Source organism: Bos indicus, chromosome 10 (assembly GCF_029378745.1).
Source record: "Bos indicus isolate NIAB-ARS_2022 breed Sahiwal x Tharparkar chromosome 10, NIAB-ARS_B.indTharparkar_mat_pri_1.0, whole genome shotgun sequence".
NCBI classification, from domain to species: domain Eukaryota; kingdom Metazoa; phylum Chordata; class Mammalia; order Artiodactyla; family Bovidae; genus Bos; species Bos indicus.
In genome coordinates, this window is record NC_091769.1 from 25,448,061 (window position 1) to 25,470,904 (window position 22,844).

Genomic DNA, 22,844 nt, shown 5'->3' on the forward strand with positions numbered 1-22,844 from the left:
GTGGTAAGATAAAAGTTATTGCTCCTTTATAAATGAATCCACATGAAGTAAGAGACTAAACACTGGATTCAACAGCAGATTGCCTGTGTTTCAGCCCTGGTTCAGGGGCTTACCTGACGTGTGAACTCTGTGAAAATCACTTGACATCAAGTCCAATTTTTCTATAGTGCTCTCTTCCTTACAGAGGTGCTGTGAAGACCAAATAAACAATAACCATGAAGGAGTTTTTCAAACGCTGAAGTGCAGTTCAAGTTTAAACAACTGCTTTCATTTATTCTGTGAAGGAAATAGGGACACACAATTTTGGAGCATAAGGGATTTTTAGGGATGGAGAGCCTGAGTGGAATAATCTATGTGGCTCTCTGTGTACAGTCAGAGGGTAGTAGTAGGCCAGGGGAGAGGGTTACAAGAGGAATAGAAATTATAAAGATTTTGAAGATTAATTTCTCAACCTTGCATTTTACCAATAACAGTGATAATAGTAACTGGCCTACAATCAATTGAACGTCATTTTCTATATTGCTCTTAGTGTATTATGCCTGTGATAAAGTATCTCAATTCCAAATGTTCAGCAGATTAGCGTGGTCTGCATCTCTCTCTTCCTCATGTATACACGATTGCCAAAGTGACAATACAAGTCCCGTGTTAGCCAACAAGCATTATCTGTAAGTTCTGAAAGCACTGGGTTTTTCAATATAGTCAAGTCTGGCCTCTAATTAGTGGTAATGAATCCAACAAAAAACTGGGGGAAAGGAACCCAAGCCACAAGACTGAATTTTCAGTCACTTCTAACCCTTTTCCTCTTTTACCATCTTCTCTTCCACATGGAGGGTTAGCTAAATGCTTACTTCTAGCTCCATACCCTTTATTTTGGACATCCTAATCACAAAACTCTTCAATCTTGAAATTCAAAGTATAATCTTCATCCCTCCCCTTTGGAATCTTCTTTTACTAATGTATACTACCAAACATATATCTAAACAGAGAAAGCAAAATGGGAATTAGAGCTGTGCTGTGTGCTTAGTCGGTCCAACTCTTTGTGACCCATGGACTGTAGCCCACCAGGCTCCTCTTTCCATGCGGATTCTCCAGGCAAGAATACTGGAGTAGGTGGCCATGCCCGCCTCCAGGGGATCTTCCGAACCCAGGTCTCCCACATTGCAGGTGAATTCTTTACCATCTGAGCCACCAGAGAAGCCCCCTTGGATTCTTCTTTTACTAATTTATACTACCAAACATATATCTAAGCAGAGAAAGCAAAATGGGAATTAGAGCAAGAGGTTCTAAATTTTCTTTATCTAAAGTAATGAATACGTGATGGGGGGGTGGGAAATTGGCTAATTAGTGGTGGCTTTTGGGTTTGTTTCTTTGAATTATATGTCACACAATTATATTAATGTAGATAACACTTTGTAAAGATTTTAACAGCTCTAAAAAAGAGTTACCATTTTTATTCATATTTAATGGATGAAACAAGGAGGCCTCCAGGTTAAATAACTTACCCAAATTTACACTTAGAATGTTGTAATCTGTATTCAAGCAATAAGACTCTAGAATTCCAACACTTGACCTCTCTGCAGAGAACTGATTAAGTTTTTAACTCCATTGCCCATTCCTCAGCTGTATGCTTTTTATGAATTAAAAAAACAGGAAAGCCCCTAACCTAATACCTAGCACATAGTATCCACCCATCACCTCTCAGTCATGTTCAACTCTTTGCAATCCCACAGACTATAGTCCTTCAAGCTCCTCTATCCGTGGGATTTCCCAGGCAAGACTATTGGAGTGGGTTGCCATTTTCTCCTCCAGGGGGTCTTCCCTACCCAAGAATTGAAGCCGTATCTCCTACATCTCCTGCATTGCAGGCGAATTCTTTACCACTTGAGCCATCCAGGAGCACACAGTAAGTAATCGCTAAAATAATAGTTCATTTAATCACATGTTAACACGTCCTAAAGATTTAGATGTTAGTCCTGCTTTCTCATTAAATGCCCTTAGCAGTGACTGCGAAGCCCGTAACTTCAGTCCCCACAGAGTTAACTGTTTCTAACTGGTGACTAGGGGAAGCTGATGTCATTGCTTAAGAGTTCCCATGAAGCCTACATAAGTCAGGTATAACACCACCAACACTGCAGCTGCCCTTCCCAGCTGCTTTCTATCTCTACAGATTTCCCTTCAGTACTTGAAGGTAGAATAACCCACCTAAAACTAGCAAGACAAACTTTCCACCTAGACAGTGTGCTGCGAAGAAAACACGTTGCTTCAGTTACACTGGTTCTGAACAGTTAGGTCGAGTTTTGTGTAGACATGTCCTGGTAAACTAGTGGGCCTGCAAAAGAGGTTGGCAGTGGCTTTCCATCCCTTCTGCTCATCACTACAGCCTGACAAAGTGCAAACAAGATATCATTCCTATACCACATAGTCAACTGACTGAAAACCAATTCCAGAAAATCTTAGAGCAGAGCTGTATTCTCTACACATTGAAAAGCATGATAATAACAAAGGTCTGATTTTGCAGAAATGCTGAAGTACCTCTGGTAAAATATCACCAAATATATCTACTGTGACTTATTGCCAAAAACTGTGAATAAGAACCAAGGGAACTTCAAGGGCTCTGATCTTCCTTGTAAAAAAGTCAAGGTAAGTGGGGCTATTTGATTAGTCGAACTTAAAAATGAATTTCTATTTCTACTGGAAAATAATATTCTCTTTTTTTTGGCAACTGTTTTATTAAGTCAGATGGAATTGCATGTACATTCAGAGGCACAGCACTTGAATATTTATGTGAAAATTCACAACTGATAAATCATTCCACAGTAGACTTGGCAGTTCAGGAGGACTGCACACAGTATTGTTCAATCTTTTAAAACCCATGCCTCCTTTTTAAAAAAATGTCTAATAATTATTTTTAATTTATTTATTTTTATTTGGATGGTATCGCTTTATAACACTGTGTTTGTTTCTGCTATACATCAACATGAATCAGCCATAGGTTTACATAGTTCCCCTCTCTCTTGAACCGCCATCTCACCTCCCAATCCATCCCACCCCTCTAGGTCATCACAAAGTACCAGAAAATAATACTCTTAATATTGAAAATACAAGACTAACAATTCAGTTCTCTTTGGAGGTGCTGAGAGCATCAGAAACAACCCAAGGTGAGTTTTATAGACTTTTTCTTTTTTTTTATGTCTCTGCTTTTAATTGTTTTTTCCTGTTTTCCTGAAATGTATGCAATAGGCACTAGATTTTTGATGTGTGAATCATACTTTTGATATAAACTAATCACAAATCCCTACTATGGTTGAACACATCCATTTCTCAAAACATTATTTCCTGTGGCTCCACAGAAATAGGAAAAAAATACAATGGCAATGGGAAAAGTGTAGTTAAAAATGAATATCCATATCTTCTGGTGAGGGAACAGCCTTCATTTCAAACCTAGTTCTCAGACTGCACATTCTTCTCTATCTGTGCTGGTAAAATTTTTCTTACTGATTTTAAAATAAACCCCTGGCTACATTCTTGGCTAGTCCTTCAGCTTTCAATTTTGCAATCATCTTTTTATAACGTAATAAATTGTAAATGAAAGTGAAGTCATTCAGTTGTGTCCAACTCTTTGCGACCCCGTGGACTGTAACCTACCAGGCTCCTCTGTCCATGGGATTCTCCAGGCAAGAATACTGGAGTGGGTTGCCATGTCCTTCTCCAGGGGATCTTCCCGACCCAGGGACTGAACCTGTGTCTCCCGCCTTGCAGGCAGACGCTTTAACCTCTGAGCCACCAGGAAAGCCCACAATAAATTGTAAAGATAACATCAGATCAGATCAGTCGCTCAGTCGTGTCCGACTCTGCGACTCCGTGAATCGCAGCACGCCAGGCCTCCCTGTCCATCACCAACTCCCGGAGTTCACTCAGACTCACGTCCATCGAGTCAGTGATGCCATCCAGCCATCTCATCCTCTGTCATCCCCTTCTCCTCTTGCCCCCAATCCCTCCCAGCATCAGAGTCTTTTCCAATGAGTCAACTCTTCGCATGAGGTGGCCAAAGTACTGGAGTTTCAGCTTTAGCATCATTCCTTCCAAAGAAACCCCAGGGCTGATCTCTTTCAGAATGGACTGGTTGGATCTCCTTGCAGTCCAAGGGACTCTCAAGAGTCTTCTCCAACACCACAGTTCAAAAGTATCAATTCTTCAGCGCTCAGCCTTCTTCACAGTCCAACTCTCATATCCATACATGACCACAGGAAAAACCATAGCCTTGACTAGATGCAACTTCGTTGGCAAAGTAATGTCTCTGCTTTTGAATATGCTATCTAGGTTGGTCATAACTTTTCTTCCAAGGAGTAAGCATCTTTTAATTTAACATATAAATCACCAAACATTTAAAATAGTTTTCTGGAGGAAAAACTTTAAGTGGACACTCTAAGAAAAAGTTTGAAATAGTAAAATCAATCCATAGCTATTAAGATGTAACTGTAAATATTAATTCAAGCACTAGATACTGTGTGTGAGTTTAACTTAAATGATGACTGAAGGACTTCTCTGCCCTCCAAAATACCATCTTTGTGACAGATCTGCTTTGCTAGTTCCTTGATTTGACACTGACATTAGTCTTTCCTCTGATACAGACAACAAAAAAAGGCATTGTCTGCAGAAGAACATCATAATGAGGCATAGGAAATATTTGAGAAGAAAGGGCAATGGAGCAGAAGTGAAACGTTTCCTTTATTCTCTTTTCATAAACAGTGTGCAGTTGATTCATTTGACTGACAGAAAGCCTGATCTTGAGGACAAAATAAAGAACCTGTAGTCATCAAGGTAAAAAGCAGGATAGGATGAGATAATCATGTGTGCTCTTTGCCACCCTATGGACTGTAGCCAGGCTTCTCTGTCCATGGGATTTCCCAGCAAGAATACTGGAGTGGGTTGCCATTTCCTCCTCCAGGGGATCTTTCTGCTCTGGGATTGAATTAGTGTCTTCTGTGTCTCCTGCATTGACAGGCAGATACTTTACCACTGCATCACCCGGGATAGGATAATAGTACCTGAGGAACCAGGAGGACAGCTTACTTGGGTGGGGCATCCCTGGAAGGCTACACTTCTAGGCAGTGGCACATGAGAGGCAAACCTGAGAAAAGAGGCTTCCCACAGATGCCCACCCAACCTGCCCCATGAACCTAGGAGAGTAAAAGAGAGGTTGTCACTGAGACATACTGTACTTAATACCACCATTATGTCAATTACCACAAAAATTCAGATCAGAGAGGTAGTAAAGAAAGCCTGGACCAAAAGTTAGGAGGCCCAAGCTCTAGACCCAGTTATTACCCCAGTTTTTTATAAACTTGGGCCAGTTGCTTCATCTCTCTGTGTTTTGTTTTCTCTATTTATTTTTAAAAAAAAATGTTAGGTAAACTCTCAGATCCCATTAAGAACTGAGACCTTCAGCAGATATGAAGCTTGATTTATTTTGAGGGACATCGTAACAGAACTGAAATTGTGGAAACGGTTGATAGCGTCCCCTTCCTGGAATACAAACTACGCACAATAGACCATGACAAGAGACCATCCCCTCTCGTCTTCTCTTCCCACAACCCATATTATTTTGCACCGAAAGATCTCAACAACAAAAAAGCTAAAGTATGTCATAGAAATAACCTATGAATACTTTGCATAAACAAAAATATTTTCTTCAAATATTGTTCTCCATCCCTATTCATCCACATTCTTTCAAATGTGATTATCATAATCTTTCTGATCTTGTCTTATACATTAAACCAATATATACGTAAATTAGATCATCAAAAAAAAAAAAGAACTGAGACCTTGTGACTCTATATAATATATACATTTCGTTTTTTAATATTTGTTTACTAATTTGAGTGCACCACCAGGTCTTAGTTGCAGCATGTGGGACCTAATTCTCTGACAGGGATCGAACCCAGGCCCCCTGCAGTGGGAATGTGGAGTCTTAGCCACTGGACCACCAGGAAAGTCCAAATATATACATTTTTTACAAAATTAGTGATGCTTGGGTCAAAAGTAGGCTAATCTTTTTTAAAAGCAACTACTGTTGATTTACCGTGGTGCAGTAAGTCAGACAAGAGAGTTGTAATTTAAAAGAACTGAGGATAATCTAGCCAAGACAGTGATGCTGTTAGGCATGGATTTTGACCTCCAGATTAAGAATGAGCAAGTCTGTCCTCAACTCAGAGGTGGAGGAGAAGCAAGCCTCCCTGTACCCTCTCTAGATTTCCTAAGTTTTCCTGGGTTCGATCCAGCCTCCTCTAAAGTATTGTTCAAAGAACATCTCAGCCACATTGCCAGCAGCTTGGTGAAAATCTTCTGCCTCCAGAAATCTAGATTACTGAAATTACAGTCTCAGGGTATGATGGCAGAGCAAACAAGGAAGTAAGGGTGTGGGCTAGTGAACATGTGGTCAACAGGACAATAAAGAAAACTATGTTCAAGGTCAGAATTTGTATAACCCTGGAAAAATTACTTATTGAGAGTAAGAAGAACCTTCATTTCTTCTCCTATAAAAATCTGTAACCTAAAGCTAAACACTGATATTTTATACAATAAGGGAGAAATAAGTTATTTGATTTCTCCCTGCCCAAGATTGTTTTACATCTCTTAGTGAATCAATTTTTTCTATTCTTTTGTTCCAAAAGTGTGTGTTTAGCAACTGCTATGTGTCCAGCATGATTTAAGATGCTGAATGGGGATTTTAAAATGAGATACTTCACTAGAAATTCTAGATGGAGAGAAGTCATAAACACAGAAGAACCTAAGTGGCCAAATGAGTGATGCAGATATTAAGTGGGTTTTTTTTTCTAATTTTCGACAGGAGTGTCCAACGGTGAGAATGGAAGAGGCTGTTCTACTCAATCAAACAACTGTAGTGACATGTTTTCGGCTCAGAGGTTTATCTATCAATCAGAATGTGCAGATGGCTGCATTTGCCATGTTCCTTGTTTTCTATGTCCTGACACTGATTGGAAACATCCTCATCGTCATAACTATTATCGATGACCATCATCTCCATACCCCCATGTATTTCTTTCTCAGCAACCTATCCTTTATCGATGTGTGCCACTCCACCGTCACTGTCCCCAAGATGCTGATAGACACCTGGTCAGAGGAGAAGCTCATCTCCTTTGATGCCTGTGTAACTCAGATGTTCTTCCTGCACCTCTTCGCCTGCACAGAGATCTTTCTCCTCACTGTCATGGCTTATGATCGGTATGTGGCTATTTGCAAGCCCCTGCAGTACATGACAGTGATGAGCTGGAAAGTGTGTGTGCTGCTGGCTGTGGCCCTCTGGACAGGGGGTACTATCCACTCCATAGCGCTGACCTCGCTCACCATCAAGCTGCCCTACTGTGATCCTGATGAGATTGACAACTTCTTCTGTGATGTGCCTCAGGTGATCAAACTGGCCTGCACTGATACCCACATCATTGAGATTCTCATCGTCTCCAACAGTGGGCTGATCTCCGTGGTCTGTTTTGTGGTCCTTGTGGTGTCCTACGCAGTCATCCTGGTGAGTCTGAGGCAGCAGATCTCAGAAGGCCGGCGGAAGGCCCTGTCCACCTGTGCAGCCCACCTCACCGTGGTCACACTCTTTCTGGGACACTGCATCTTCATCTATTCCCGTCCATCCACCAGCCTCCCAGAGGACAAGGTGATGTCTGTGTTTTTCACCGCTGTCACACCCCTGCTGAACCCTATCATCTACACCCTTCAGAATGAAGACATGAAAAATGCCTTGAACAAGTTAATGGGGAGGGTGAAGGGAAGAGAAAAAAAATGAAAATGTCTAAGCCCTTATGGTGCTTGGTGTTCCAAATTAAAGAAATGCCTAGCAAAGATATGTTACAAGCCACATTTATCAATCTATATGACTTGTGAAACTATATTCCAGTCCAATATCTGACAATCATAGCAATTACTATGATTTTTAATATCTTCCACAGGCTGGAAATTGTTCTAGGCACTGCGCAATTACTTAATTCTCACAACAACCCTGTGAGGTATGTATAAGCTTGTTTACACATGAAGAAGCCAAAGCTCAAAAAAGCAAACAGCATGCCCAAGGTCACCCAGCTAGGAAATGATGAAGGTAGGATGTTAAGCCAAATGTATCAACACAAACATGTTATTTTCCTTACATCATGGTTCCTATCCCTGCTTTTGTGTTAGGGTGATAACCAAAGTCTAAACAAATGTTCAGATTTCTGGGCAGCACTTGCCAACATCATTCACTCAGACACTTGCCTCAATAGCTTTGCAAACACTGGTAAAGCAGACAAAGTAAGTTTGCAAATGACTTCAGTAATGCAGAAGGAAGACTTTGAACCACTGAAGTTGATATCCTCAAGTGTTCAGCAAAAACTCTTCCATTAAGACAATACAGTGGGGATATCTTATTATCCATTCATCTGACAAATATTTACTGAGCGTCTATTATGTGCTAAGTACTAGGTTAGTAATCATAAATAAAATACATAGTCCTCCTTTTACGCTGTTTAGAGTTTAGTGAGAATAGAAGACAAAAATATGTGGGAAGAGAATTTGGGGAAGAATGGATACATGCATATGTATTGCTGAGTCCCTTAGTGTTCACCTCAAACTATCACAACATTGTCTGTTAATCAGCTATACTCCAATACAAAATAAAAAGGTTTTTTAAAAAAGAAAACAAAATATAAGCAAATTTCAATTACAGATCATGACAAATGCCATGAAAGACAATGATGTTAGAGAGTTATAGAAGAGACGGTCTCTAGATTGCTTAGTTAAGAAGGGCCTCTCTGAGGAAATGCCATTTACGCTAAGATCTGAAAGATGAAAAAAGAGCCAACCACGAGAAAAGAAAGGTGATGAACTTTCTAGGCACAGGAAATGGCAGATGTAAAGATCTATGTTTAGAAAGAACTTGGCCTGTTCCAAGAAATAAAAGACCAATGTGGACACCACCCTTATGGCAGAAAGTGAAGAGGAACTAAAAAGCCTCTTGATGAAAGTGAAAGAGGAGAGTGAAGAAGTTGGCTTCAAGCTCAACATTCAGAAAACTAACATCAAGGCATCTGGTCCCATCACTTCATGGGAAATAGATGGGGAAACAGTGGAAACAGTGTCAGACTTTTTCTTTTGGGGCTTCAAAATCACTGCAGATGGTGACTGTAGCCATGAAATTAAAAGACGCTTACTCCTTGGAAGAAAAGTTATGACCAACCTAGATAGCATATTCAAAAGCAGAGACATTACTTTGCCAACAAAGGTCCATCTAGTCAAGGCTATGGTTTTTCCTGTTGTCATGTATGGATGTGAGAGTTGGACTGTGAAGAGAGCTGAGCACTGAAGAATTGATGCTTTTGAACTGTGGTGTTGGAGAAGACTCTTGAGAGTCCCTTGGACTGCAAGGAGATCCAACCAGTCCATTCTGAAGGAGATCAGCCCTGGGATTTCTTTGGAAGGAATGATGCTAAAGCTGAAACTCCAGTCCTTTGGCCGCCTCATGCGAAGAGTTGACTCATTGGAAAAGACTCTGATGCTGGGAGGGATTGGGGGCAGGAGGAGAAGGGGACGACAGAGGATGAGATGGCTGGATGACATCACCAACTCGATGGACGTGAGTTTGAGTGAACTCCGGGAGTTGGTGATGGACAGGGAGGCCTCGTGTGCTGTGATTCATGGGGTCGCAAAGAGTCAGACACGACTGAGTGACTGACCTCAACTGAATTGACAAAAATTGAATATATTTAAAGTGTACAACATGATAATTTCATTATTACCACAATCAATTCTAATTAACACATCCATCACCTCACACAGTTACTGTGCATCTGTCTGTCTGTCTGGTGAGGATACTTAGGATCTGCTCTCTCAACAATTTTCAAGTATACAATAGAGTATTATCAACTATTGTTATCGTACTATACATTAAATCCCCAGAACTTATTTATCTTACAACTGAAAGTTTGGCTGAATTATTTTCTGAAGGCAATAGAAGAGAATCCATTTCCTTCCCTTTTTCAGTTTCTAGAGACCACCCAGATTCCTGTTAGTAACCCCCTTCTCTGTCTTTAAAGCCAGCAATATCGAATCTCTCTGACTTTTGTAGTCATATCTCCCTCTGATTCTCCTTTGTTTCCCTCTTCTATCTTTAAGAACATTTGGGATTACATTAGGTCTACCTGGATAATCTAGGCTACTATTTCTATCTCAAAGTCAACTGACTAGCAAACCTTAATCTCTGTTTGCTGTTCAACCTGAAATATTAACAGGTTCCAGAGACTGGATGCAAACATCTTTGGGGGACTCTCACTTTGTTTACCACATCACCTGTAACACTTTCTTCTTTCCTTTGTCACAAATTCCAAAAAGCTCTAACTAAATTTAGTATTTAATTGTAATAACTAACTCATCACTATTTCCTGGTACATGTAATTACTCTAATTCTTATAAATTCTGATTTCTCTTTTATTGAACATTACTATTTTTTATATTTTGATATTAAAAGCTACCATAAATCACATTTTTATAAAATAGAAAAGGAACAGTTTCAGACCAATAACCACCACAATGTAGATTCAAACATTCTTCACATAATAGCAATATGTGAAAACAACAATCAGTAATGTTTTTAAAAAAATAATGCATTATGACTATATACAGTTTATCCCAACAGAGCAAAGAAGTCAAGCATAAAATTGTACATAGTGTATGATTCAATTTACATGAAACTCTAGGAAAGACAAATTTAGTTTACAGCAAGAAAAAATCAGATGCTTGGGTGCTTGGGTGGGGATAAGATTATTGGCTGGGAAGGTTCTGAAGAAATTTTGGGGGGGTGATAGAAATGTTCTATATCTTGACTAGGGAGATAGTTGCATAAGTGAACCTTTGTCACATTTTATCAAACTGTACAATTTAAATGAGTACCTTTTATGTAATTAATTTCTACCTTAACAAAGTTTATTTTAAAGTAAGTTCCAATAGATCTCCACCTTGATTTTGTAAAAAATAAAGTACTACCAAAAGTACAGACTGTGTGTAGAGATAAATAAGAGAATTACTCTCAAAGTGCCAAAGTTTAATTCAATATAAATATGTTGCTGTTATAGTTTTAACTGCTAAGTCATGTCCAACTCTTTGAGACCCATGGACCTCCTCTGCCCATGGAATTTCCCAGGCAAGAATTCTGGAGTGGATTGCCATTCCCTTCTCAAGCGAATCTTCCCAACCCAGGGATTGAACTCACATCTCCCTGCATTGGCAAATGGATTCTTTATCTCTGAGCAACCATGGAAACCAATAAATACCATATAAAGCTTAAATAAACATCTTGAAAATACATTTGAAAGTAGGATCCCTATAATGTATAAAACACAGGTATAATGTACAGCTTCCCAGAGGTAATAACCTACAGAACTGTACAAATCAAAAAAATAGGTTCTCTCAGAACTCTACATGTTCCTGAAACTAAGACTATGCCCCCAAAGTCTGTGTGTTCTTTTACTGGTGAAACTAGAAGTTTTCTTTAAACTTGTCCCAATCCTTTTCCCTTACATGTTACAACAGGTATCTTTTCCTTTATTTAAGCAATAGTTGATAAGTCCCCCTCTTTAGTTCAGAAGTCTGGCCTGAAATGACTCTCCAGGTCATTTCACCTAATAACTTAGATTTCTTACTCTTAGTCACTCATTAGAGATATGACCAAAATAATATCTATAATTCCATGTCCATCATGTACACGATTTCATGGAAAAAACTTGCCTCTGTCGGAGACGCTTCATGGCATTTTTTACTTCCTCATTCCTCAAGGTGTAAATGAGGGGATTCAGCACAGGGGTGACCATCGTGTAGAAGACAGATACCACCTTGTCACTGGAGAAGTTGGTGTCTGGGTGAGTGTAGAGGAAGATACATGGCCCAAAGAAGAGGGCAACCACCATGAAGTGGGCTGAGCAGGTAGACAGGGCTTTCCTGCGCCCTTCAGCTGACTGTTTTCTAAGAGAAACCAAGATGACCATGTAGGAGGTGACCAAAGCCAGAAAACAGAAGAGGGAGATGGTTCCACTATTGGACACAATCAGCATTCCTGTGAGATATGTATCTGTGCAGGCCAGCTTGATGACAGGAGGAACATCACAGAAGTAGCTATCAATTACATTAGGGCCACAGTAAGGTAGGCGAAAGGTCAAGAAGGTCTGCACCAGTGAGTGAATGGTACCCCCCAACCAGAGAGCAAAGACAAGCTGTACGCAGACCCTCATGTCCATCACATTGGGGTAGTGTAATGGCACACAGATGGCTACATAACGATCATAGGCCATAACGGTCAGCAGAAAGATCTCAGCACAGGCAAACAGATGTAGGAAGAAGAGCTGTGCAATGCAATTGTCAAAGGAAATGGTCTTCCTCTCCAAAAGCAAACCCTCCAGCATCTTGGGCACTGTGACAGATGAGTGGCAGATGTCAATAAAGGACAGATTGCTCAGGAAGAAATACATGGGGATATGAAGACGTGGAGTAAAGACTATGGTAACCATGATCAGAATGTTCCCCAAAAGGGTTAGCACATACATGACTGAGAATGCCATGAAAAATAATATCTCCAGTACCCAGTTATCAGTGAGTCCCAAGAAGACAAATTGAGTCACTCTTGTTTGGTTTAGAGCATCCATCCTATAAGCTTCCAAAGGACCTTTTGGGGAAAAAAAAAAAATATGAACAGTAATTTAGCCTTAATGCTATAGGAGTGGAACTAACAGAAGTGACTCTGAATTTCTATCTGGGTTGCTTATTTATTATCATGGTATGTAGAGTATAAGATCAATTTAATTACAATTGTTATAATATCCAATCTTCCTTGGTGACTTAGTCGGTAAAGAATCTGCCTGCAATGCAGGAGACCCAGGTTTGATCCCTGGGTCAGGAAGATCCCCTGGAGAAGGATGACAACCCACTCCAGTATTCTTGCCTGAAAAATCCCATCGATACAGAAGCCTGACGGGCTGCAGTCCATGGGGTTGCAAGAGTCAGACATGACTTAGCAACTAAACTACATATTATACCCAGTATATATCAGGAGACATTCCATGCACTTTATATACACCATTCTGTTTAGCCATAACTGTACCATTGCATGGGCTTCTGCACTGGCTCAGCAATAAAGAATCTGCCTGCAATGCAGGAACCGCAAGAGATGTGGGTTTGATCCCTGGATGGGGAAGATCCCCTGGAGCAGAGCATGGCAACCACCTCAGTATTCTTTCCTGGAGAATCCCATGAACAGAGGAGCTTGGCAGGCTACAGTCCATAGGGTCACTGATAGTCAGACAGAACTGAAGCAACTTAGCACGCATAAACTCACCATTGCATAAGCATTATTGTTCCTGTCTTGCAGGTAAGCGAGCTCTACAAGAATAAATAAATTGCCCAAAACCCTTAGCCACTAGTTGGGTGATTTTTTCATTTCAGTCTAACCCACAGGCAACACCAATTTAGAATTCTAAAATACAACTCCCAGCTAAAATCATTCACTACTTCACTCTTCCTATCAAAAATACCTTCAAAGCCTGCAACTGTCTGCTACATTTATTTGCTACTTCCATCTTGTTACTTTCCAAAATCCTTGTTTGTTATTTATGTTGTTCCCTCTGCTCAGAAAACATAACCATTTAATCAACTGTACTCTCTTCATTGCTGACTCTCAAAATACTATTCATCTTCTAAAATTACCTCAAAGAGCAGTACCTTTAGGAAAACACAACTGATGCAATCAAATCTTATCACTTCCCTTCATACTTCTTTTATCTAAAAGAAAGTATAAAATAAGATATCTGTTTCTGCTCCCCATTAAATCAAGATTTTCTTGAAGAGCAATGGTCACATATAACTTATCCCTTGCAGCACGTAACATGGCTTCTGGCACACAGTAAGTATTGAACTGAACTGAACTGAAGGTATGCAAAAAATACTTGTTTTTGAACTGAAGCTAACTTGTCAGGTAACCTGCAAAAGAATCCAGTCCTTCACAATAGACTTAAAAAGTGACTTTAAAGCTTAATTTTTTATTCTGTAATATGATTTGGGACTTTGCAGGTTGCTCAGTGGCTAAAGAATCCGCCTACAATTCAGGAGATACGAGAGACACAGGTTCAATCCCTGGGTCAGGGTGATACATTTTATTAAAACATTTAGCAAAATGAAGTACTGGACATAATCTGAATATTTATCTAAAGAGGAATAGGGAAATAAATTTTAGTACAGCCACAGTGTGGAATATTATATAGCAATTAATAAGAATGAGTACGATCTATGTTTATTGATTTAAACAGTGGTTTTCAATGTAGCTGCACTTGAAAACCATATAGTTGGGGTTTCTAAATTTTGCTGCTCAGGCCTCATCTCAGAAAATTAATTCAGAGTCTCTGGAATTTGGACCTATCAGTACTTTTAAAGTTCTCTGGTGACTACAACATACAGCCAAGATGGCAAACTATTAAATTCAAAAAATGTCAACAATACATTATTAAGTGAAAACAGCATATTATAAATATATTTTTGCTCTATAACACAGGGAGCTCAACCCAATGCTCTGTAGCAACTGAGAGAGGTGGGGTGGGGGTAAGGGTGGGAGGAAGGTTCAAGAGGAAGGGGCTGTATATATACCTATGGTTGAGTCATGTTGCTCTACAGCAGAAACTAACACAATATTGAAAAGCAATCATCCTCCAATTAAAAATAAGTTTAAATAAATAAACATATTGTGAACGAGGAGGAAAGGAAGGAATAAACAAAGTGAGTGAGTGAGTGAAGTCGCTCAGTCGTGTCCGACTCTTTGCGACCCCGTGGACTGTAGCCCACCAGGCTCCTCCGTCCATGGGATTCTCCAGGCAGGAATACTGGAGTGGGTTGCCATTTCCTTCTCCAGGGGATCTTCCCAACCCAGGGATCGAACCCAGGTCTTCCTCATTGCAGGCAGATGCTTTAACCTCTGAGCCACCAGGGAAGTCATAAGAACGAATAAAGGAAGGAATCAAAAATGTTTATGTATATATATGTGAATATGAACATATTGAAACATATATAGTCATGAATTCTGTTTTTATGTATTTATTCCTAAAAGGAAAGATGATATGTATTGAAGACTACACACTTATTTTAACACTAGTTGCCTGTGGAAATACTAGTGCATTTTAGATTTCAACTTTAAATTTAAAATACTAGCAGCATTTAAAATTTTTATATTACACTCTGTAATTATTCAAGTTTGTCCATAAGCATGAACTACTTTGTTTGTTTTTTTTAACTACTTTGTTTTAAAACAAAGTATTAAAACCATGCATGGTGGCTGCATACAGAAAGGAAATGTAAATGCTGACTTCGTGGGATTATGAGTACATTTTTCCTTCTCCAAGTCAAGTCTAATATGGTTATATTTCTTATGAAGCAAATTCTATGATAGGGAAGCCTGTTCTCATAAACTCCTGGTCAGCAATGCATTCATAGAAAAGAACCAAGAGTTGTTTTGCTTTCAACTAAGAAGGAGAAGGTAGAAGGCTCTTCATAAGAGCACATGTGGTGAATTCATATAACTATAACGTTTGGCCTTCACTTCCCTAAGCCTCAGTTTTCTGAACTGTAGCATAGGAACTAGACATCTTTTCTATGTGATTAGTTGTAGCAGATGTCTAAGTTTTCTGTCAAAAAGATCAAGAGAGAAGCCAGGGTATGGGAAGAATTTCTGACTTTGAAGGATATCATAAAAAATTGAAGCCCATATTCATGTTTAAGAAAAAATCTAAACAACTGACAAAAGATTAATTTCCAAAATATGCAAGCAGCTCATACAGCTCAATACCAGAAAAACAAACAACCCAATCAAAAAGTGGTAAAAAGACCTAAACCGACATTTCTCCAAAGAAGACATGCAGATGGCTAACAAACACATGAAAAGATGCTCAACATTGCTCACTATTAGAGAAATGCAAATCAAAACCACAAAGAGATATCACCTCACACCAGTCAGAATGGCCATCACCAAAAAGTCTAAAAACAATAAATGCTGGAGAGAATGTGGAGAAAAGGAAATGCTCTTGCACTGTTGGTGGGAATATAAATTGGAACAGCCACTGTGAAGACTGTGTAGAGATTCCTTTAAAAACTAGGAATAAAACCACCATATGACCCAGCAATCTCACTCCTAGGCATATACCCTGAAGAAACCAAAATTGAAAAAGACACATGTATCCCATTATTCCTTGCAGCACTCTTTACAATAGCTAGAACCTAGATGTCCATCAACAGATGCATGGATAAAGAAGTTGTGGTACATATACACAATGGAATATTACTCAGCCATAAAAGGAATGCATTTGAGTCGGTTCTGATGAGGTAGATGAACTAGAACCTATTATACAGAGTTAAGTGAGTCAGAAAGAGAAAGATAAATATCATATTCTAACACATATATATGGAGTCTAGAAAAATGGTACTGAATAATTTATTTTCAGGGCAGCAATGGAGAAACAGACATGGAAAATAGACTTATGGACATGGGGAGAGGGGAGGAGAAGGTGAGATGTAAGGAAAGAGTAATATGGAAACTTACATTACCATATTTAAAATAGATAGCCAACGGGAATTGGCTGTATGGCTCAGGAAACTCAAACAGAGGCTCTGAATCAACCTAGAGGGCTGGGGTAGGGAGGGAGATATGAGGGAGGTTTAAAAGGGAGGGATATATGTATATCTATGGCAGATGTTCAAGCTGGTTTTAGAAAAGGCAGAGGAACCAGAGATCAAATTGCCAACATCCGCTGGATCATGGAAAAAGCAAGAGTTCCAGAAAAATATCTATTTCTGCTTTATTGACTATGCCAAAGCCTTTGACTGTGTGGATCACAATGAGCTGTGGAAAATTCTGAAAGAGATGGGAATACCAGACCACTTGACCTGCCTCTTGAGAAATCTATATACAGGTCAGAAATCAACAGCTAGAACTGGACACGGATCAATAGATTGGTTCCAAATAGGAAAAGAAGTATGTCAAGGCTGTATATTGTCACCCTGCTTATTTAACTTCTATGCAGAGTACATCATGAGAAACGCTGGACTGGAGGAAGCACAAGCTGGAATCAAGATTGCTGGGAGAAATGTCAATAACCTCAGATATGCAGATGACACCACCCTTAGGGCAGAAAGTGAAGAGGAACTAAAAAGCCTTTTGGTGAAAGTGAAAGAGGAGAGTGAAAAAGTTGGCTTAAAGCTCAACATTCAGAAAACTAACATCATGGCATCCGGTCCCATCGCTTCATGGGAAATAGATGGGGAAACAGTGGAAACAGTGTCAGACTTTATTTTTGGGGGCTCCAAAATCACTGCAGATGGTTATTGCAGCCATGAAATTAAAAGACGCTTACTCCTTGGAAGGAAAGTTATGACCAACCTAGATAGCATATTCAAAAGCAGAGACATTACTTTGCCAACAAAGGTCCATCTAGTCAAGGCTATGGTTTTTCCAGTGGTCATGTATGGATGTGAGAGTTGGACTGTGAAGAAAGCTGAGTGCCGAAGAATTGATGCTTTTGAACTGTGGTGTTGGAGAGGACTCTTGAGAGTCCCTTGGACTGCAAGGAGATCCAACCAGTCCATTCTAAAGGAGATCAGTCCTGGGTGTTCTTTGGAAGGAATGATGCTAAAGCTGAAACTCCAGTACTTTGGTCACCTCATGCGAAGAGTTGACTTATTGGAAGAGACTCTGATGCTGGCAGGGATTGGGGGCAGGAGGAGAAGGGGATGACAGAGGATGAGATGGCTGGATTGCATCACCAACTCGATGGACGTGAGTTTAAGTGAACTCCGGTAGTTGGTGATGGACAGGGAGGCCTGGCATGCTGCAATTCATGGGGTCACAAAGAGTCGGACACGACTGAGTGATTGAACTGACTGATGGCTGATTCATGTTGAGGTTTGACAGAAAACAACGAAATTCTTTAAAGCAATTATCCTTCAATTAAAAAATAAATTTAAAAAAAATCTAATGAAAAGTACTAAACTTTGGGATTGGCTGAAATTTTCAAAGCCAAGGTAGTTTCTTTTATGTCCTTAGGCTGTTCCCAGGGGCACCAGATGGTAGTTATTGCTTCTTTAGCTCCAGAGAAATTTATTTACCGTTAGTAAACAGAGTTTTTGCTCTGGTTTTAAAAAGAGGTGGGCTGAGACTTTGAAAAAAGGTCACTTTAGAAAAATTATGTAGCCTCTCTGAGCTTCAATTCAGTTCAGTCGCTCAGTCATGTCTGACTCTTTGCAACCCCATGAACTGCAGCACGCCAGGCCTCCCTGTCTATCACCAACTCCCGGAGTCCACCCAAACCCATGTCCATTGAGTCGGTGATGCCATCTAACCATCTCATCCTCTGTCGTCCCCTTCTTCTCCTGCCCTTAATCTTTCCCAGCATCAGGATCTTTTCAAATGAGTCAGCTTTTCGCATCAGGTAGCCAAAGTATTGGAGTTTCAGTGTCAACATCAGTCCTTCCAATGAACACCCAGGACTGATCTCCTTTAGGATGGACTGGTTGGATCTCCCTTGGACTCTCAAGAGTCTTCTCCAACACCACATTTCAAAAGCATCAATTCTTCGGCACTCAGCTTTCTTTATAGTCCAACTCTCAAATCCATACATGACTACTGGAAAAATCATAGCCTTGACTAGATGGACCTTTGTTGACAAAGTAATGTCTCTGCTTTTTAATATGCTGTCTAGGTTGGTCATAACTTTCCTTCCAAGGAGTAAGTGTCTTTTTATTTCATGGTTGCAATCACCATCTGCACCATCTGCCGATTTTGGAGACCAAGAAAATAAAGTCAGCCACTGTTTCCACTGTTTCCCCAACTATTTTCCATGAAGTGATGGGACTGAATGCCATGATCTTAGTTTTCTGAATGTTGAGCTTTAAGCCAACTTTTTCACTCTCTTCTTTCACTTTCATCAAGAGGCTCTTTAGTTCCTCTTCCCTTTCTGCCGTAAGGGTGGTGTCGTCTGCATATCTGAGGTTATGGATATTTCTCCTGGAAATCTTGATTCTAGCTTGTGCTTCTTCCAGTCCAGTTTCCTCATATGTACAAATCAATCCCTGGGTCAGGAAGATCCCCTGGAGGAAGAAATGGCAACCCGCTCCAATATTCTTGCCTGGAGAATGCCACAGACAGAGGAGCCAGGCGGGCTATAGTCCATATAATCAGACACGACTGAAGTAACTTAGCACATAGGCACGAACGCACAGAAACCTACTTCACAAACTGTTATTCAAGTGGCTAACATATAGCCTGGCACTTGTAATGCATAAAAGTCTGTTCTTTTTATTATAACTAAGAGATATCTGCAAAAAAACCATCCCAGAAATCCCTAAGAGAGAAAATGTAGGTCATGTATTTAGTAGCCTAAAACAAGAACCACAAAAAAGTAGGCGAAAAAAAGTGAGAGGGACTTCCCTGGTGGACCGGTGGGCTAAGACTGCAGGCCCCAAGTGTAGGCGGCCTGTGTTCAATCCCTAGTTGGGGAACTAGATCCCACATACTGCAACTAAGAGTTCATATGCTGCAACTAAAGAGCCTGCGTGCACGATCTTTTCTTGCATGCAGGATCATTTATTTGCATGCAGCGAAATAAATAAATCTGAAAGAGAGAGAGAGAAAGAAAAAGAGAGAGGGCTCATTGCTTAATCAAACAATATTTAGTGAATGCCCCAACAGTATCTGTGCCCAAGGAATATTCTTTCCCCAGACTTCCCAGGGCTCTATCTTTCTCATTTTTAAGGTCTTATCTCAAATATGACCCTCTCATGGAGTCCCTGCAGACAACTATAACCAAAAGAACAACCCCTCACTTACACAATATCCTAGTCCATCTTTTTTGTAGCACTTATAAAGACTTGAAATTATCTAAATTATTTGCATTCATATCTACTGTCTGCTTTTCCAAATATAAACCCTTCAAGGACAAAGACTAGATCTCTTTTGTTTATGACTACGTCCCCCAAAATTTTGTTCAGCAGTGAATGAGATACCAACTCTCAGCCATAATAAGTTCAGCAGTGACTAAGACTTCCGTGCTTTAAACTACAGAAGCCCCTGAAGAAATGCTAAGCCATTTCTGCCCTAAAGAGTCCATAAAAACAAAAACATATAAGATAAAAAATAACAACAAGTATACACTGCCAGTTGAAAGTATATTTTAACAGTCTCCTGGTTTTTAAAGATTTCATTCTTCTGAAAAGATGCAGAGCACCTCCTTCAACCATCCCATTACCTCTTTCTCTGCTTCTCTTCAACCTTTGCACCCTTTGTCCACCATCATGCTGATCTGTTTTATATTTATATTATATTTTATATCTGTTCTATATTTTTTCTTCTGCCTGAAAATAAAAAAGTCTGGAGGGCTGAGGAACTGTAATCAAAAAGTTGAAGAAGTGAGGCACATTGAAATGACCAATATACCTGCAGAGAAGAAATGTACACAAAAAGCATTGTTCTTCTTAGTTTTTGGTGACACATGATTAGTGCTATCTTGCTGTAAACACATTAAGTTTCACTCCTTCCTTGAGTCATTCAGTAAACTCACAGATGGACCGACCCATAAATAATTTTGCAGATGGGGACCTTTAAGTGTAGAAACAGAACAACAGTATTAGCTCTACAAATACTTTTGCATGATTATAAACTCTCCAATATTTTAAATTATTACTTTTAGAAATTATTTATTAGAAATGAATTTACTAGCTCAAAAATTGTGACTCAAAATACAATGTTGTCAAACTGCTTTCCAAAATGTTGTCAGGGTTGAGTTAATTTACTCAAGGTCACTCAGTTAGCAGTTGGTTGAAATAGGATTTGAGTTTCCTGTTCAAAAGATTTTCCTGTTTCCAAAAGCCTACACTCTCAACCTCTGTGCCATGCTGCTTAAATGCAAAAAATATAAAATGTCCTTTAAGGAAGAAGAAAGTACAAGTATGCACCTCCTGAAGGAAGGTAAATATCTCATTCATTTTTCTACCCACATGGTAAAGTATGTGGCACAAAGGAGAAACTCACCAAATATTCCATGAACTAATTGAAAAAAATATTTGTAAAGTAACACTGAAATGAAGTTTCAAAATTTGGGAGAAAGTTGATCTGTGCATTAAAATATTTGCCTAGATTTTTAAGGAAAACCATAAAAATCTTATCTACAAAGGGGCAACTGAACAAAAAGGACTAGAGTCCCCACTGGATATCACTGTTGTTATGTTGGTGTTATTGGTATTCTTCATAAAATGCTATAAGAAAATACAAATCTGTCCCTTCCTATCCTTTCCCTGCCATCTGCCTTTCTCCCAAGAGCTCCACAGTTCCCACACCAGCTCTGCAATGGAGACAGTAAGAATTTTCCCATATTTGAAATCACTCTTCTCAGGAGTATAGTGAATTGTCAGGGATCAAACATTGTAAGCAGCAGCCTCCTTTAACTCATGAATCCCCAGTTTCAGACCAGTTATCTTTACTGTTTGTTCAGAGATACTCCAAACCCCATCTTTACCTGCCTCTTCTCTCTTTGTTGCCACCTGATCTCTAGTTCAACACTACAGGCTCAAGCCTTGGCAAAGATACACTTAGCAACGACTCCCTTTGCCAAGGGGAAACTGAGCTCCATCGTGGTAGACTATTATCATTTTAGCTTCAAAACGGAATTTGTAAAACCCTGAGTTGCCACGATCTTTTAGCTTTTTATGTTGTGTTAGGGTATACGGGCTTCCCAGGTGTGGCTAGTGATAAAGAATCCACCTACCAATGCAGGAGACGTAAGGGATATGGGTTAGGAAGATCCCCTGAAGAAGGGAATGGCAATCCACTCCAGTATTTTCGCCTGAAAAATTCCATGTACAGAGGAGCCTGGCAGGCTACATCCACAGGGTCACAGTCGGACAGGACTGAAGTGACTTAGCACGCATGCATGCACAGCCGATGAACAACGCTGTGGTTGTTTCAGGTGAACAGCAAAGGGACTCAGCCATACATATACATGTATCCATTCTCCCATTCTCCCCCAAACCTCCCCGCTCCCCATCAACCAAGCTGGCACATAACAGTGAGTAGATAAAGTTCCATATGCCGTACAATGGATCTTTGTTGGTTGTCCATTTTGAATATAGCCGTGTGTACATGACCTTCCCGAACTCCCTAACTGTCCCTTCCCCCAGCAACCATAAGTTTGTTTTCTAAGTCTGTGAGTCTCTTTCTGCTTTGTGAGTTCATTTGTGTCATTTCCTTTTAGATTCCACATATAAGGGATGTTATATGATATATCTCCTTCTCTGATCTTGCTTGGAGCCATCTTGTATGAGAGAAGTGCCTGTGTCAGTTGAAAGCCAGGGGCTTAAACCCTAAAGAAGAGAGAAGGCAGAAGCTCCTAGGGATGCTCTAAACTTTGACAGCTTTATTTCTCTAATAAAGTGGGGTGCAGCTAAGTTCAGAGATGGTGTGTGGCTTGCCCAGCTTTTGCATGGCAGAATTGGGACTCTGTCCCAGTTCCCCTGCACTTGGATTTTTCCACTACTCAGCAGTTGCCGCCAGAGAGCTGAGCTAGGTGAACTCCTAAATCTTTTAGTATTAATATATTTTACTTAGTTTCCTTTTTAAAGATTTTATTCTTCACAGCATACTGCATTTTTTTTAATGCCATAGACTCATTTTTTAAGATATTTTTGATGTGAACCATTTTTTAAAGTCTTTATTGAATCCATTACAATATCATTTCTGTTTAAACATTATGATTTGGACATTAATAAAT

The 22,844-nt window shown here is 39.8% G+C and overlaps 2 protein-coding genes across 2 annotated transcripts; one reads left to right on the forward strand and one right to left on the reverse strand.

The window, feature by feature from the left end:
* The first annotated feature begins 6,868 nt into the window (after nucleotides 1-6,868).
* On the forward strand, nucleotides 6,869-7,816 carry OR4E1 (olfactory receptor family 4 subfamily E member 1). Its single transcript, XM_019967978.2, has one exon. The coding sequence runs from the start codon at nucleotides 6,869-6,871 to the stop codon at nucleotides 7,814-7,816; it is 948 nt and encodes a 315-aa protein (XP_019823537.2).
* A 3,937-nt stretch (nucleotides 7,817-11,753) lies between these two features.
* OR4E2 (olfactory receptor family 4 subfamily E member 2) lies at nucleotides 11,754-12,695 on the reverse strand. Its single transcript, XM_019967762.2, has one exon. It carries the CDS (start codon nucleotides 12,693-12,695, stop codon nucleotides 11,754-11,756), a length of 942 nt encoding a protein of 313 aa, XP_019823321.2.
* Between the last annotated feature and the right edge of the window lie 10,149 nt (nucleotides 12,696-22,844).

What these genes read in the sequence shown, in the direction of transcription:
- OR4E1 (XM_019967978.2), top strand. Translation starts at nt 6,869, where the DNA reads ATGGAAGAGGCTGTTCTACTCAATCAAACAACTGTAGTGACATGTTTT.
- OR4E2 (XM_019967762.2), bottom strand. Translation starts at nt 12,695, where the DNA reads ATGGATGCTCTAAACCAAACAAGAGTGACTCAATTTGTCTTCTTGGGA.